The 15,458-nt window shown below is 41.5% G+C and overlaps 1 protein-coding gene across 1 annotated transcript; it reads left to right on the top strand.

Moving 5' to 3' along the window:
- Nucleotides 1–1,584: 1,584 nt before the first annotated feature.
- Nucleotides 1,585–13,890, top strand: AKR1B10 (aldo-keto reductase family 1 member B10). The gene is made up of 10 exons (XM_004471524.5): nt 1,585–1,740; nt 3,885–4,052; nt 4,999–5,115; nt 6,025–6,102; nt 8,460–8,582; nt 8,834–8,940; nt 9,785–9,866; nt 10,387–10,470; nt 11,112–11,194; nt 13,543–13,890. The coding sequence occupies exons 1-10, from the start codon at nt 1,675–1,677 to the stop codon at nt 13,583–13,585; spliced, it is 951 nt and encodes a 316-aa protein (XP_004471581.1). The 5' UTR covers nt 1,585–1,674; the 3' UTR covers nt 13,586–13,890.
- Nucleotides 13,891–15,458: the final 1,568 nt, after the last annotated feature.

Here is a 15,458-nt window from a genome sequence, read left to right on the forward strand (position 1 = left end):
TTCACAAATATATGAAAGAGAAAAGACAAAAAACACAATTGTATGGAAAAGTTTGTTTTGTTGGGTTAAATTTTAAAATCATAGCATAAAACTATATATTCAGGGTATAAGTAACATGTATGACCAGAAAAAAGGCTGGGGGAATATAGCACACTGGCAATGGGGTCCTGAGAAGTGGTAAATTAGGTAATTTATATTTCTTCATAACTGCATATATTTTCCAGACTTTCCACAATGAGTATATATTATTTTTATTGTTATTTTGAAGATACATAAATCACAAAAAATGTTACATTAAAAAACATAAGAGGTTCCCATATACCCCACACCCCAAGTATATATAATTTTTATAAAGAAAAGGTTTTTGTTTTAAAAGGAAGAAATTTTAAAATTTAAAGATGTACTCATAAGCCCAATTGATCAAAGCAAAAAACCTAGACAAATATATGGAATATTATAAATATATATTGTGACAGAGTTGGACTCAGTTGTGGTTTCCCTACACATGGCTCTTCTGACCCTTCTATTTGAACCTATAATTAGTACTAGAGTTAATAGGTGTATGTCCAAGAGACTTAAATATTTGGGTTGTCCTTGTACCAGGTGGGCCCTGAATCTCAACAGAGTTGTAACACCTACTCTCCAAATCATCGGACTCACCCAGGACGACTAACAAGGAGATGATAATGGACAACAACCATACCAAGGAACTGAGAGAGTCTGCAACTATAAGCATGAGAGTCTCATCCATCTGCCCTATGAGATCAAAGCCCCTTCTCAATTAGAGGTGGAGTGGGCATCACCATCCCAGAATGCTCAAGATTTGGGAATAAACTATGGACTAAAGTAGACTTATTGGTATTCCACTACAGACTTATTGTAATTCTAGCAATGTAAGAACTATCACTGATGTAGAAGCACTGGCCACTGGAGGTTCTGAGGGCAGGGAGAGGGAAAAACAGGTATAATATGGGGACATTTTGGGACTTGGGAATTGTCCTGAATGACATTGCAATGACAGATACAGGCAATTATATAGCTTGCCATAACCTACAAAATTGTGCCAGACAGAGTGTAAATGACAGTGTAAATTATAATCCACGCTTAATGGCAATGTTCCAAAATGTGTTCATCAATTGCAACGGATGTACCACATAGATGAAGGGTGTCGTTAATGTGGGAAAATGTGGGAGGTGTAGGGAGCAGGGCATATGAGAATTCCCTCTATTTTTCATGTAACATTTATGTAATTGAAGTATCTATTTAAAAATATATATTAAAAAAAAAAAAGTCCTGCCCAGGTAGTTAACAGGCAACTGACCTTGGGGCTGGGGAAGAGTACAAGGGCAAAGTGATTAGATAGATACTAACTGAATTAGGTGCACAGCTTTATTTTCCATTCCTTAAACTAGCAAAGGAAAACAAAAATTGATACAACCCCAAAGTACCACTCTCTTGAAGCAATTTCTGCATTTGGACCATGGAGAACTTTGTGTGAGATTGCATGTTTAAATTTCATGACTATTAGTCACGAGTCTGGGATGGGCTTCCTGGTCAGGACAGGGCAGGAAACCACGGCTTGCCCCAGCTCCTCCCTCTGATGTCAGGATCAGGCTTTGATAGCCAGAGCACAAGCCACCTCTCTGCTCACTCAGAACTGTTTCTGCACCAACCATGGCCACCTTCGTGGAACTCAGAAACAAAGCCAAGATGCCGATTGTGGGACTTGGCACCTGGAAGGTAAGTATGCCAGTATTTGGACATTTGCTTCTTTCACGGGACTTCTGGTCATTTTCTCTTCTCTGTGTTCAGCTGGGAAAGCCCTAGTGCCCTGAGGGTTTGAGGTAAGTTAGAGCTCAGCCCTGGGGTCAGAAAGAGAGTACTGCAACCAGGTGGAATTTGCTCTCTCTTCTCAGGGCTCAAAACTCAGACTTTTTTTCCAGTGATGGTGAGAGCTCACTAGCAAGTATCAAGTTTCAAGCAGCTGTTTTCCAGGGAGGTTTCTCTAAATATTCTTTGGCTCTAGGACACTTAAAGGGGGTTAACATTTTACAGTCTTGAGTTTGCTGCTGAATGAGTAGTTGAGAGGAGGGGAAGGAAGAGAGAGCTCAGAAAGTCCTGCCACCACTGGCTACTGACAGTGTGGTCCCTGGAGCAGCAGCTTCACTATCACCTGAGATGCTGGTTAGAAATGCAGAAACTCAGACCCAATGCCAGGTCTACTGAATTAGAATTGGCACTTTAAAAAGATCCTCCAGGTTTTCCCATGCACACTGAAGTTCTAGAAATCCTGCCACCAGGAGAATGGTTCCAGCCTGAGGAAATAGCCTGAAATGGTTGCCAAGAGCTCTTTGCTGCCCTACCTGTGCTAATGTCAGCTGGCACTTCCTCTGTCTCAGTGCTCAGTGACGGCAGATTCAAGAGCCTCTTTTGGAATGGTTGAAAATGCTTTTCCATCATCTTCTGACTCTACCTTCTTTTCCACTTCAGTCAGTGATAGATAGAACTAGTTATTAGGAGGAATTTTCTCATTTGTTTTCCTCTTTTGTCCTTTGTGGCTTATCTATGTTGATTCTGTCTCTTCTCTGGATCTCTATATCTTTGCTCCCCATCTTTTTCCAATCTGCAACCCTAGAGTAGAGGGTAAAATCCCTCTTTATCCCAACATTGGATCATTCTCAGAATGCAATGTTGGTCAGTGTGGATGAGCAACTGATTTCAGTTTCATTCAGTCATAGCTTCTCTTACTTGCACAGGCTGTTCTGGCCCAAATCAGAGCTTTCATCTTGATACAAATGTGACAGAGAATTGCTTCCAGATCTCCAGTGAATCTGGTCATCTCATATAAATATACCAGAAAGTTATTTTTGGAATTTCGGAATTGGATGTGAGGCCTATGAAGTGAACTATGTTCAAGGTCTGGAGATGATTTAATCTTCAAAAATTATGTATAATCAGTGGAGGTGAACAAGGGTATAGCAGTTGGGGGTGGATCCAAGAGTGCTTCTGAGTTGCCAACAACTGTATGTATCTTCTCTTGGGCGCTGGTACAGCTAGAATTCTTTGGTTTGTATATTTTTCAGATGTGTGTTATTTCACAATAAAAGAGGTTAAAAAAGAGATTTTGTGAAAGATCAATTCTATGGTTTTTAAAAATTTAATTGCTTGGTGTGACCAGGGTAGATCAAAATGCAGAATTTCTGATGCTGTTCCCCCCCCCCCTTTTTTTTTAATTGAGGGAGAAACATAAACTCCATTCTTAAGAGATTTTTTCACCCTTTTCTGAAACCATCATTACATAAAAGCCCACAACTGCTGAGGACTACTGTGTGCAGTGCTGTGCTAAAAACTTGACATTAACTGTGGCCTTTAACACTACAACCTCATGAGGCAGGGGCTATTATTCCCATATTGTGGTTAATGTTTAGAGATAGTAAATAATATGTCCAAGGCCACCTCCCTGGTATTTGGTGGAGCCTGGATTTATGCTGTACTGACCATTTTCCAGACCCTTATTGCCCTGTGGCGGATACTCTACTGAAAACTGCTCTGATTTTTCTCAGTCACTTATCAGCCTGATCTTTAGAAAGGGTTGCAGTAGGAACCATCTGTCCCTCTCATACACCTGGAGAGATTTTGGGGCTGGAGGGTTAACTTGTATTAGAAGGGAATTGGCTCTTAGTTTGGATAGGATATGGGGCTATCTCACAAAGGTAATTTTACTTTCTTCCTTCTCTTTTGAAATGTTCTCTAAGGTTTTAATATGTTTTCCTTCCAAATGTTCCCAGGAAAATGGGATCCCAGTAAGGTCTTGGTTGGACCAAGTAGTAGACCCATAGATAGTGGTCTGGAGATAAAAGAATATGATGGTCTTTTCCTTGCAGTCTCCCCCAGGCAAAGTCAAAGAGGCTGTGAAGGTAGCTATTGACGTAGGATATCGCCATATTGACTGTGCCTATGTCTACGCTAATGAGCATGAGGTTGGGGAAGCCATCCAAGAGAAGATCCAAGAGAAGGTTGTTAAGCGGGAAGACCTCTTCATTGTTAGCAAGGTAAGTGCAACTCATTTGGTGGGAGCCTCAACTTTAAGGCAGGCTGAGGTATGTGGATTTGGTCAGAACCAAGAATTCTGCCAGCTTTTCCTACTAATATTAAACACAAGTTATTTCCCCCAGCCTCTTCCTCTGGGCCTTTATAGCATATCTGGAGACTAACATAAACACCCTCCACACCAGCATTGGTATGCGAATATGCTGCTGCTGATCCTCCCTTCTTTGAATTGATTTTCCCCTGGTGGGGATGACTCCACTGAACATGGCATTATCCATGGCGTCCCTGCTCCCCATCAGTGGGTGTCATCTGCTCTCTGGCTGTCAAAGGCTACGTGCACAATCAAATGCCTACGGCCCTGATATTTTCAACCGGAGGCTATTTTGGAAAACTGTGGGAGCTTTTTTTTTATTGTCACATGTGAAATGCACATTATTTCAGTAGAGTAAAAGGTAACTCTGGTTAAAGTCATTATGGAGCCTGATAGGCTGATAGAGCCTGAGAAAGAGGATTATCTGTACCCAAAGACCAAAAAGTAATTTAAATTTAAAAGTTAGACCCAATTCTCACCTTCCAAGAACCTATATCCAAGGAGGGTAAAACAATGAGTACACAAATATTTATTTATTTAATCAATGGCCAATATGCTAAATGATATGAGACAGATAAACTGCTAGGAGAGCTAAGAAAATAAAATGCCCTCAACACTTAAGAAATGTCAATGACTTGCTGAGACCTGAGTACTTGCATACCTGGATCATGTGTCTTTATCATTTTTATGTATAGCCTGTCCCCATGTTAGACCAGATTGTAAATAAAGTCTCAGGGAGAATGTGCACTTTTTCCCCTAACACCTCATCTGTCCCCAGGTTAGACCAGGTTGTAAATCAAGTAGCAGGGAGAATGCATACTTTCTTTCCTAACACCTCATCATTGCCCTCCTGGCAGTTATGGGCCACTTTCTTTGAGGGAGCCCTTGTGAAGGAAGCCTGCAAGAAGACCCTCAAGGATCTGAAACTGGACTACCTGGACATCTATCTTATTCACTTTCCACAGGGATTGCAGGTTTGTGATACTCCCTGTCCCAGTGTCTAGTTCCTAAGCATATGTGAGAATAGAGTGCCAGGGCTCTGGTGGCACTGAAGCAAGAGGTCTCCCATTCATAACAGTGAATTGCAGGTCTTCAGGAGGAGGCACTGGCCTGGATGGGAGGACGATACCACCTGCAGCTGCTTAGATGGCCACGTGCCTGGGCTTTCTCTGTTACGTCTGAGAGATACTCTGATTTCTGGCAGCCTATAAAAGCTACAGCTGCCCCCTTGGCTTTGTCCTGATTCCATGCCAAGTACTCCCCTCCCAAGAGGAAACTTACTTAACACTCAGGGCCCAACCTTCTTGTTACCAAGGGCACACCCTGGGAGTGGCATCCGAGATAATCCTAAATGTGTTTATACTGGAATGGAATCAATCCTCTTTGAAGAAAACCTGCTCTTTGCCTGGGCTCCAGTCCTCACTTTTGAAAGGCAGGAGGGAATAGGAACGCTCCTCTCTCACCAGGGCCCTGTAAGGTGAGGGCTGCCTGCCATCCTCATGCCAGGCTTCCTGAGGCTGCAGAATAGAAATGTGACCATATCTTTCCCAGAAAACCCTAGAAACTAGTCTTTGTCAAGTTGTCCTGAAATTAAAGTTCATCCCCATGTTCTGGGTATAGAAGGTTACTGCCTATGGTGCTAATGGTGGATTTCGGAATTAAAATTAATCCAGCAGTTTCTAAAATATAATGATTTATATACTACAGTAGACTGATTTAGAAATTTTATTTAGACCCACATTCTTAAAGTTTGTTCTCTGGAGCTTGAAATATGAACATGCAAATGTGGGAGTTCGGCTTGAGTTAAGACCCTGAAGCTCATTTAACAGAATGTGAGTGTCCAGATGCAGATTTCAGTTCAAGCTTTTTGTTTTCATTTACAGCATGGGAAGGACTTCTTACCTAAAGATGATAAAGGCAATGTTATCCCCAGTAAAGCAACATTTTTGGATGCCTGGGAGGTAAGTTCCAGGTTCTTCTAATGTGCTGAGATTAAAAACTTTTCAGTCATCCAGAGGGTTCCACACCGGTGTGAAAGAGCCCACGTAATTCATGCTGTGTAATTTCATCGCCACCATCATGTACTACCTGTAATTCCTTGCAGATTACCTTAGGCTTTAGTACTGTCTGACAATACTTATGTTCCTAAAAGCTAAGACTGAATCCCCAAATGAGAATCGAAATATAATGTATCCCAGTCTGGAGGATACACATGCTATTCTCAAACCAGGTGAGAGGCATTTGGAACAGGTAGTGGCCTGGATTTGCATGTTAAATTAGCTGAGGAACGCTGGAGTAAAGTTATTTAGATCCTGTATGCCTCGATTTCCTCATCTTAAAAAAAAAAGGCATATCAGGGAGCAGGCATAGTTCGCTGATTGAGTGCCTACTTACCGTGTGAGGTCCCAGGTTCAATCCCTGGTGCCTCCTTAAAAAAAAAAACACCATATTTTATAATACATATTAATAAGCATATCTTATGAGACCTGGAGAGGGTGTTGACCCAGGTCTATCTCACTTTCAAGTCCAGCCTGTAAAGCTCTTAGTTCAGGGCTTGGCCTCCAGTGAATACACACCTAAACCTTCAGGGAAAATGACTGTCCTTCCTCTGATCAAATAACAGCCTGTTTCTCATAACTGACATTCAAAATTGAATTACAGAATGGACTTTTTTCCTCTGATAATTTTTTCATAAACCATTGTATTCTCTTGCAAATAAGAGGGGAGAGTGAACGAGCAAGTTGAAAATTAATAGTAACAAACAAAAAGAAAAACTGAGAAGGTTTGGATATCTATTGAAGTGTACACTGCTGATTCATGGTCCACCTTGCCCTTGGAGTTTCACACTTTGACCACCTGAAACTTTCTTTTTTGAGTTTTCAATCCTGTTCCTGAGAGCTGGAAAATGTGCTTACTGAAAATTTCTCCACTTAAGCAACTCAGAAAATTCTAATGCTTTAATTAAGCTAGTTTTCTATTAATCTATATTTAGAAATTTACTTTGTTCTTCATTCTCTGAAGGATATAAACCAAATGTCAGTTTTGTTTACAGGAATCAGATAATGTCTCAAAGTAAAACCTGGCAGACTGATGTCAGGAGCATCTTTATGTTATCTCATAGTCATATAATGCACAATCATATCATTCTAAACTCTTGCCCAGTTTGACGACATTTACCATCTATGTAAAGGTTCTCAACTTTGGCTATGTATTAAAATCAACTGGTGAGTTTTAAGAATCCCAATACATAGGCCACAGCCTGGACCACTTCAATAAGAGACTCTTGGAGTGAAACCTAGGCATCAGTATTTTAAAGCCCTCAGGTGTTTCTGAAGTGCAGCTGAGTTTGAAATAATGGATGAAGTCCCCTGAATCTCTTCTACTTGTCCCTGCCTTTGCTCTGATTTCCTTCCCAAAATATTCATTTTTTTCTCTTTTCTCCAAGATGTTTTTCAAGGACCTTACGAAAAACTCCATCCATGCAGCCTCCCCTAACAATGGCAGCCAGCATTAATCTTTCTTTTCTGTGACCTCCCTGAATCTCAGTGCTATGCCACTGCCAAACTATATGAGACAGCCTCAGAGTCAAGGTTAATTGTATTACAGAAAGGAATCCCAGCACTTCAAGTGAACTTTACAGTTCTTGGATGAAGGAAGCACTTTGTATACTTTTGTGCCTCTACAGTTCTTAGATGGGAACTGGACATGTAACAAATGAATAATTAGTACATATTTAATTTGGGGCTGTTGTGAACATATATGGTGTCTTTGGGCAAATTAGAAAAAGTGCCCTGTAAGGCAAAAAAAAAAAAATTTAAGTCACCCTTCTTCCGGATGTCACATTTTCTACACTAAGGGACAAAGATTCTAAGTGGGCAGTGGCCAGACTAAAGTTGCATAAAACTCCTTGCCTAGTTGCCCTTGCTAGGCATGGTCTACATGACATCACCCGGGAGCCCAGGTATTACTGCAAACCAAAGTATGGTTGGTGTGGGAGAGAGTGACCCAAGACCCAGAGAAGGGATGTTTCTCCTCATGCTGAACCCTCTTCCGGGACTGACTGAGGTCTCACGTATGGGTGAGGAGGGACAAGAACACAACTTTCATTCTTAGTTTCTTTGAGCTGTACAAGGGGAGTGGGACTGGATCCATCCGTAGATGGGCTATGTCCGGCTGGATTGAAATTTCCTTAGAGTGTTTAAGCTCACCCTCGTGTGGCAAATCCTTTAACAGATCTTCTTGCCCAGAGAAGACTAAGTCAAGCCAGGGTCCTTGTAGTCCCTTTCTACTGCCTGACAGGTGTTCCATTTTGTGACAGGTGATGGAGGAGCTGGTGGATGAGGGGCTGGTGAAAGCCATTGGGATCTCCAACTTCAACCACTTTCAGATTGAAAGGCTTTTGAACAAACCTGGACTGAAACATAAACCCGTGACCAACCAGGTAAATGCTATTCAGTAAAAGGGTATGGGTAATCTTACCCTATTTCTTCTAAAACAATTAGAAGTCAGTGCAATGTTATGTATTGAGACTCTTCTCAGGGCAAAGTTGCTTTGAGGAGGTGTAAGACAGGTTTTAGGTTCTGCCTTGCAGTATTTGGCTTTTATTTAGATGTTTGGATATGTGATCTGTGTGTGTGTGTGTAAACACACAGGCCAAATCTGTTAGTGATGGGGGATTGTTTGCTTTTGTAGATCGAGTGTCACCCCTACCTCACACAAGAGAAACTGATCCAGTACTGCCATTCTAAGGGCATCGTAATCACTGCCTACAGCCCCCTGGGTTCTCCAGATAGACCCTGGTGAGCTTTCTAAGGGGTCCTTCTCTTGATGCTCTTGAAGCAATTAATAGTCGATTAATGTTGGTATGAGATTTAAGCCAGTGGGGGGAAAAAATGTGTGTGTTTTTAAAGATTTATTTTATTTATTTCTCTCCCCTTCCCCCCCCCCCACCCCAGTTGTCTGTTCTCTGTGTCCATTTGCTGCGTGTTCTTCTTTTTGTCTGCTTCTGTTGTTGTCAGTGGCACAGGAATCTGTGTTTCTTTTTGTTGCATCATCTTGCTGCATCAGCTCTCCGTGTGTGTGTGGCACCATTCCTGGGCAGGCTGAACTTTCTTTCATGCTGGGTGGCTCTCTTTACGGGGCACACTCCTTGTGTGTGGGGCTCCCCTACGCGGGAGACACCCCTGCGTGGCACGGCACTCCTTGTGCACATCAGCACTGCATGTCGGCCAGCTCCACACGGGTCAAGGAGGTCTGGGGTTTGAACTGCGGACCTCCCATGTGGTAGACGGATGCCCTAACCACTGGGCCAAGTCCACTTCCCACAAAAATGTGTTTAGAACAATATGTTAGGCACATCAAAATCAAATTGCAGTGGGGAAAATAGGATTTTTTTTTTCATAGTGACATGACCTGCTCTTTGGGAATACTCAGGTTCAGCTACTCAGAGTTGGACCAACCTTTTCAAATGCCAGGCTTTAGAGTTTATGGGTGGGCAAGACACAAAACTTTCAGGTCATTTTACCCTGTCCTCCAGATAGAGAAAAAAACTGTGATGATCAGCTTTGGGACCATCACTAAGGATGTTCATCTACATGAGGCCACCATGGTGAGTATTCACACAGGCCATCTTTCTGCCTGTAGGGCCACACCGGAGGACCCTTCACTACTGGATGATCCCAAGATTAAGGCGATTGCTGCAAAGCACAAAAAAACCACAGCCCAGGTACAAAGTCTGTTGGTTAGCGGGGCCCCCCCCCCCCCCCCCCCCCGGCAAGCAACAGAGTGTTTCATTCCTTGTGTTGTCCTCATTCAACTGTTTGAAAGAGAAAAGAAGAGATAAAGCCCAATAGAGCCCTTCAATGAAATTCCTATTTGAAATTTCTGGAAATACAATGGGTATCATTGCAAAAAGGATAGCCTCTATCTAATAAATTCCTGTTACGCTCAAAGCTCAGTGACAAAAAAAAAAAAAAAGACCATTGGGGTCAGAGAGATCTGGGATCACAGTCTCGTTACCTCAAGCATCGGTCACACCACTTGTACCTACTTCATAGCGTTGCAGTGAGGATCAAGGGAGATGATCAAGCTGATAGTTAAAAACTATCTCCCAGTTATGAAGTGCTCAATCAGTATTAGATTATAACTAAAACCACAGTGTGCTACAGAGAGATGTTATATTTTTCCTTTCAGTGGAGTAGGGGCCCTGACGGGAAAGTGGAAACATGATGTCCCTTTATGCACAGGTTCTGATCCGGTTCCATATCCAGAGGAATGTGGTTGTCATCCCCAAGTCTGTGACACCTCAACGCATTGCTGAGAACTTTCAGGTAGTATTCTGGATGATCGGCCCTGGTTTTCCTCCATGGAGGAAGAGAAGGGGGAGAATTTTCTCACCAAGATTCTCATCCCTCCTCTGCATTGTCTCTAGGATCCCCTCATCCTTTCCTACCACCCAATCATCTTTCAGGCCAGGGACCTGACCTCAGTTAAGGCCAGAGACTGCTGGTCAGCAGCCTGAGGTGCCCTGTTAGGTCTGAGCACAGCTGTCCCTCATGTTTGTTGAAAAGATACTGGATTCCCCTGAGATATTGGATCGTGGACCACACACCAGTGCAGACTGCCCTGGTCTAACACCATGCCTCGCCACAGGGTATGGGAGGTATGGGCCACACTTGAAGAACTTTTCCTCTGGGAGACCCTATATATCCATCAGAGAGCACAGACACGGCACACAGCTGCAGTTTGATGACTACAGTTCTTGTCTCCCTGTGCTTGGGAACATTAAACCCCATAACAGCCACAGTCTTCTTATTAGAATAAAATCTAGAGCAAAATTCAGTGGACAAAATGGGGACGCTCCTGTGATCTGAATGTGAGCCCCTTTTCTGCTAGAATAGGGACAGTAGTAGACTATTTCAGCATATCAGGAATTGGCTGGCTGGTAATGTTTTAGGATTCTCTTTTCCAGGTCTTTGACTTTAAATTGAGTGATGAAGAGATGGCGACCATACTAAGCTTCAACAGAAACTGGAGGGCCTGCCTCCTGAAAGAGTAAGTGGCCCTGGGTCAAAATAACTAGGAGGATTGCAAGGTTTTTTCTAAACTGGTAACCAGTAGGATAGAAAGCCCTGGGGCTACTTTTATCTTCAAATTGTATTTTCTGGCACTTTTGAAAATTACATTGGAATACCTGGAAAGAATCATTATGAGGAAAGGTGCGGTCTTAATTGCTTCTGACTTCAGGATTTAGAGCTTGGATTTTAAGAGAAGACATGCCACTAAGTATGAGGCAGATGCATTCATTCAATCACCAAGACTTTATTGAGCATCTGTTATGTGGCAGGCACTTTCTAGGTGCTTGGGATATCACACCTCCATGGGCTTACAATCTATTATAGCAAGGGAGAAGAGAAACTCAAAAGATAAGGTCAGATGGTTATAAATGCTTTACAGAAAACGAATTACAGTCAGGAGATAGGAAGTAGTGGGTGGTTGTAGGGGTGTTACTTTTACAGGGTGTGTCAGGAGGCTTTAGTGATAAGATGACATTTGAGGAGGAACTTGAAGAAAGTGATGAAGTGAGCCATGTAGATCCCTGCATTCAAGGAACAGCAGGGAGGTTAGTGAGGCTGGAACAATCAGTGAGGGGAAGAATTTGAAGAGTTGAGGTCAGAGAGAAGGGGCTCAGAGTGGTTTAGACCATGGGGAGGGCTTAGGTTTAAGCTCTGCGTGAACTGAGAAGCCATTGGAAGATTTTGTGCAGAAGAATAGCATGATCCGACTTATGTTTTCAAAGAACCACAATAACTGCTATGTTGAGAGACCACAAGGGGGCTATTACAATAACCTAGGGAAGAGATGACCTTTACTTAGACCTGTCTATACTGGTTTAGGAGATGAAGAATGAACAGTTTCTAGATACATTTGAAAAGTCGAACCAGTTGTATTGCTAACAAACTGAATGCCAGAAAAGGAAAGTAATCAAAGATGGCTACAAGTTTGTTACTGGTTTTGTTTTTCCTGAGCAACACAAGAATGGAATTACCATTTGGGGGAAGAAATCAGGAATTTAGTTTGAGACAGGTTTGTAATGCCTATTAGACAAATAAACAAAGATATATATTAGTGTGAAGCTAGGAAGAAAGGTTGGGCTAAGAGATAAAAATCCGAGAGTCAATAACATATGAATGGTATTTAAAGTACAAGTTTGGATAAACAGATTCCCAGAGAATGAGTTTCCCAAGAATAGTAAAATTAGACAATGCCTTCCTAGAATCAACTTTCTTTGTTAGTTGTAGGATTCATTTTTAATCAAATACCTCTTAAAGGAAGGGGGTAACTTTACCTCATATTATTTAAATCTTTTATTAGCATCTGAGGAACATTCTTCATTCTTGCTGGGAAATCACTCTAAATTATCTCTTTTCCATCAATACTTTCTAGCTCCTTCGTGATATGTCTGGTTTCAAAATAATTAAATGTAGCAAACATTTCTCTTTGGGAATGTGATTTTTCACATTTGTGACTATTAGCTCCCTAATTCAATGGCAATTTGAGTTTCTTCCACTGTTTTTATAGCTAACACATGATTTCTCAATCTTTAAAAAGTGTTTCAATATTTCACACATTGCTGTCTTGTCTTGATTTCCCATATTCAACATGACCACTCCCAGAATCAGAATTCCCTTCTTAGAATTACTTGCTTATATGAGAGGACAGCAAAGGTTTTAGGATGAAAAGGAATGGTGACTTCTTTTTTTCATAAACGTTGACTCTCCCAAATCTATACTGCTTCTGCTCTTATGATTTCAAATGGAGGCAATAAGAGGGTAGACTCAGGAGTGAGTCTACCTGGTTTCAGATTCTAGCTTCACCATTTATTTATAAGCTCTGTGACCTTGGGTAAATTACCGAAGTTCCAAGTTGGCTTCTTGATCCACAAAATAGGGATGATGGTACTAGTTAAAGCTTTCGTATACTGAGAGTTAGCTTACATGGTCCAAGCATTCGAAGACCTTTCCTTATGTCATTTAATATTCAAAACAACCACTTATGATCTGTTCTGTTATTATTCCTCATATCTTAGTAATGTGAGAAATAACTGGGATAATAGTTGAAGGTACCTAGCACAGTGCTTGACACCAGACTTATTATTTAGCTATTGTTATAAGTTTATTCTGGTACCCTGGTTCACTGCTTGTCTGCCCTTCTTCCTAGCACACTCCTCAGATCTATTTGAGGGAAGGTCAAGGTGTGGTTCCTTCTTGTGTTCTCTAAGAATCGTGGGGGGAAGAGGCTGAGAGAACACGAAGACTAGAATACACCAGAGAAGAATGCTCTGTTAAAGCAGTCTTTTCTTTTGTAGAACATTGTTTTTTTAATACTTGTTTTCTCTGCAGAGTCTCTCATTTGGAGGATTATCCATTCAACACAGAATATTGAAGCTGAATCTCCAGACTTGATTATCCAGTGGATTCTCTCTCTTCCCTATACTGATATGTACCTCTGTCTATCTTTATCCAATTTTAGCTAGGCTTTTCTGAATCATACTGAATGTGGCCATGTTGTATGTTAGAATCTAGTATTGTATCTAAGCCTGTATGTTCAACCGGGTGCAGCAGCTAATCATTAGGAAAATGGGAAATTTTTTCACTTATTTGGTCATACGTTTATTAAATACTGGGAATTCTGCTTACCCTGAGAATACAAACATAATAAAGAATAAAGATTAATAAGAGAAAACCACATTTATTGAGAGTTTACTTTCTACCAACATTATGGAAGTGCTTCTTGTGTGTGTTAACATGTTGACTTATTGCAACAACCTTTTTCAGGTAGGTACTTTTATTATTACTATTTTACAGAAGAGGAAATAGGGTGTAATGTAGCTTGCTAGAGGCAGGGTGCGGGAGAGCTCATGCTCATTAGTCATCTTCTCTCTTCCATATCTCCTCCAGGCACCTTTACTAGTAGCCTCTCTTCATTCTTTCTGTTTCTCACTCTCTCTCCCATCCTGCATTTAATAAGCCATTATTCTCAAAGAGTCGATACCAGTTGTAGCAGGGCCTGGAAGATGTACAGAGGAGCTGCAGTTCATTGAGGGAATGGTGTACAGGATCCTTTGGAGTGGGAGTGGGAAATGGAGCATAATCTTAGCAGAGAGAATATTTGATATTGCTATTAATCTGGAGAATTTATTTGATTTTTTCTATAATAATGTCCTTTTGTGAAATATTCCCAAAATATATCAATGTATAGAGAATAATCTAATGAACATCTGGTTACCCATCTTACGAATATAATAAATGCAAACAATTTTTCCATATTTGCTTCATATCTTTTTTTTCCAATTCTTTAAGAAATAAATGATGACTAAATAGTTGAAGACCACTTTGTACCTCTCCCTGGCCCTTCTTCTGACTCCCTCCCTAGAGGTAATGCCCAACTTCGAGTCACCTCATACTTTCTGTGCTAATCATTTACCTATTTGCTCTAAGACTCATTTGCTGTCCATACCCTATTCTCTTCTGCCATGCAGGGATCTATAAACTTCATTTCCCAGTCTTCCTAGCCAGATAGCTTCAGGCTGGGCTTGCTCAACTGGACCTACTATTAGGAAATTAGAGAGAACGGGACTATAGCAGTTTGATATTATTGATGAATTCCAAAAAGAAATATTGGATTATGTTTGCAATCTGATCTATATCTGGGCATGATTGAGTTATGATAAAAGGCATGGTGAAGAACAGAGTTGAGGGTTTCTGATGTTGGAGTTTTGATGTTGGAGTTTGATGCTAAAGCTGGAGCCCCAGGGAAAGAGACAGAGCTGTTAGCCTGACAGTCTACAGCTGACCTTGTGGAAGAAATAGAGGAGCTGAGCCCAGAGGAACCCAGGAAGCCTGAACCCTTGCAGACATCAGCAGTCATCTTGCTCCAACATGTGAAAATAGACTTTGGTGAGTGAAGTAACTTATGCTTTTTGGCCTGGTAACTGTAAGCTCCTACCCCAAATAAATACCTTTTATAAAAACCAATCAATTGCTGGTATTTTGCATCAGCACCCTTTCGGCTGACTAATACTGGGACCCAGGTATTTCTCCCCACCTCTCTCAACCTTGAATGGCATCTCCAATAGAGGTCACATTTCCTCTGTGGTCCTGGTTCTTGCCAGGCAGCCTCCTCTTTGATTCTACCTCTAAATTGATAACACCTATTCTGAATTTAGGAAACACTACTTCTTCCTTATGTCTCTCCAGCCCTAGGGGTGGTAGTCACTTCCTGAGGCTGCCAATCTGTGAGCTGCCTCAGTTTCACC

This window comes from Dasypus novemcinctus, chromosome 5 (genome assembly GCF_030445035.2).
Source record: "Dasypus novemcinctus isolate mDasNov1 chromosome 5, mDasNov1.1.hap2, whole genome shotgun sequence".
Taxonomy (NCBI): Eukaryota; Metazoa; Chordata; class Mammalia; order Cingulata; family Dasypodidae; genus Dasypus; species Dasypus novemcinctus.